The sequence below is a fragment of the Myotis davidii genome, unplaced genomic scaffold (genome assembly GCF_000327345.1).
Source record: "Myotis davidii unplaced genomic scaffold, ASM32734v1 scaffold299, whole genome shotgun sequence".
NCBI lineage: Eukaryota > Metazoa > Chordata > Mammalia > Chiroptera > Vespertilionidae > Myotis > Myotis davidii.
In genome coordinates this window covers 9,636,079-9,637,504 of record NW_006293088.1, presented here as the reverse complement: position 1 = coordinate 9,637,504, position 1,426 = coordinate 9,636,079, and the positions used below count along the sequence as shown (strand labels likewise).

At 62.1% G+C, this 1,426-nt stretch overlaps 1 protein-coding gene across 1 annotated transcript in view; it reads left to right on the top strand.

The window, feature by feature from the left end:
- The first annotated feature begins 663 nt into the window (after positions 1 to 663).
- The window catches only part of KCNAB2 (potassium voltage-gated channel subfamily A regulatory beta subunit 2), a 64,873-nt gene continuing 64,110 nt past the window's right edge, over positions 664 to 1,426 (top strand). The window contains 1 exon segment of the mRNA XM_015565921.1: positions 664 to 815. Coding sequence (XP_015421407.1) covers positions 737 to 815 — 79 coding nt within the window. The 5' untranslated portion in view covers positions 664 to 736.

Genomic DNA, 1,426 nt, shown 5'->3' with positions numbered 1-1,426 from the left:
CCTGAGCGCAGGGGCTGAAGGAGGCATTGGACAAACTGCTTCCTTTTTAAAAAAATATATTTTCGCCCAGGCCAAGAATCAATGATTCTCAAGAATCAATGTTTCTGTCTCCTTCTCCCTTCCTCTCAGAAATCAATAAAGAAACATATTTTTTTAAAAAAATATTTTTTTTTCATTGACTTCAGAGAGGAAGGGAGAGAGAGAGGGAGGGGAGAGAGAAACATCAATGATGAGAGAATCATGCTCAACCACTGAGCCACACTGGCCAGGCACAAGCTGCTTCACACTGAGCGGCCCCACCGGTGGCCTGCAGTGGGCGGGAGTCGGGGTCAGGGGAGGGGAGGCAGCCAGGACGGCCCTGGGATGGGGAAGACAGAGTTCTGAGCCCACAGAGGCCCCGGGTGCCACTGTTTCTGCAGTTTGGGCAACAGAAATGCACTCCCAGAGCCTCCGCAAAGCCGCCAGTGCGGGCGAAGGACCCCCCAGGAGCGCTTGTGGGGAAAGTGGGGAGATGGGGCGGAAATCCTTCCCGTCCTTGGGCCCGGTCATCAGCCTCGTCCGAGCCCCGTGGGTCTGTCTGTCTGTCTGTCTGTCTGATGAAGGACAGGCGATGACCTTCACCCTCGCAGAGCCTCCAGGCCAAACCCAGCTGGCCTTTCTGAACCTGCTTCCCCTCTGCTTCCCCCCAGAGCCTTCCCGCGTGAAGCGCCCCCAGCGGGACCAGTGAGGCGGCTCCATGTACCCAGAATCCACCACAGGCTCCCCGGCTCGGCTCTCCCTGCGGCAGACGGGCTCCCCCGGCATGATCTACAGGTGACTCCTGCCACCGCCCCCCCACCCCCGACCCCCGTCAGTCCTGCCTCCAGGAGGAGCCCCCGAGGCCACTGTCTTCCTCTTGACCCGGGGAAGGACGGAGTGAGGCCCATGGGCTGTGAGGTGCAGGGGCAGGCGTGGTCCCTCCAGCTCCCCCATGCCCTGGGCGAGGCTCAGATGCCGGGACGGGGGTGGGGGGCGGCCTCTTCCAAGCACAGCTCGGGTCTCTCTGGGTAAATCCCAGGCTGACCACAGGGAGGGGGCAGGAGGTATTGGGCCGAGCTCGGAACCCAGGCGGCATCACTGCACGAAACCGGGGCCCAGGTGGGGTGCTGGGGCCCCTCAGTCCTGGAGCGCTGGGACCTGCCTAGATGGGTATCAGCCTGAGCCCCCGCCAGTGTCCCGGGAAGCCACAGGGGAAAGGACTGTCCCTCCATCAGGACCCTGAGAACCCACGGCCGCATGCAGACTGGCCAGCGCGTGGGGTGACAGCCGGTCTTGGTTGGAGGTCTTTCCACCCAGACAGACCTGCCCCGGGTGGTGGGGGAATGCGGGGGTGGGGTACCTCCTCTCTTGTTTCCTCTTCTCTGTGTGAGTGAGGCAGGCCCAGGAC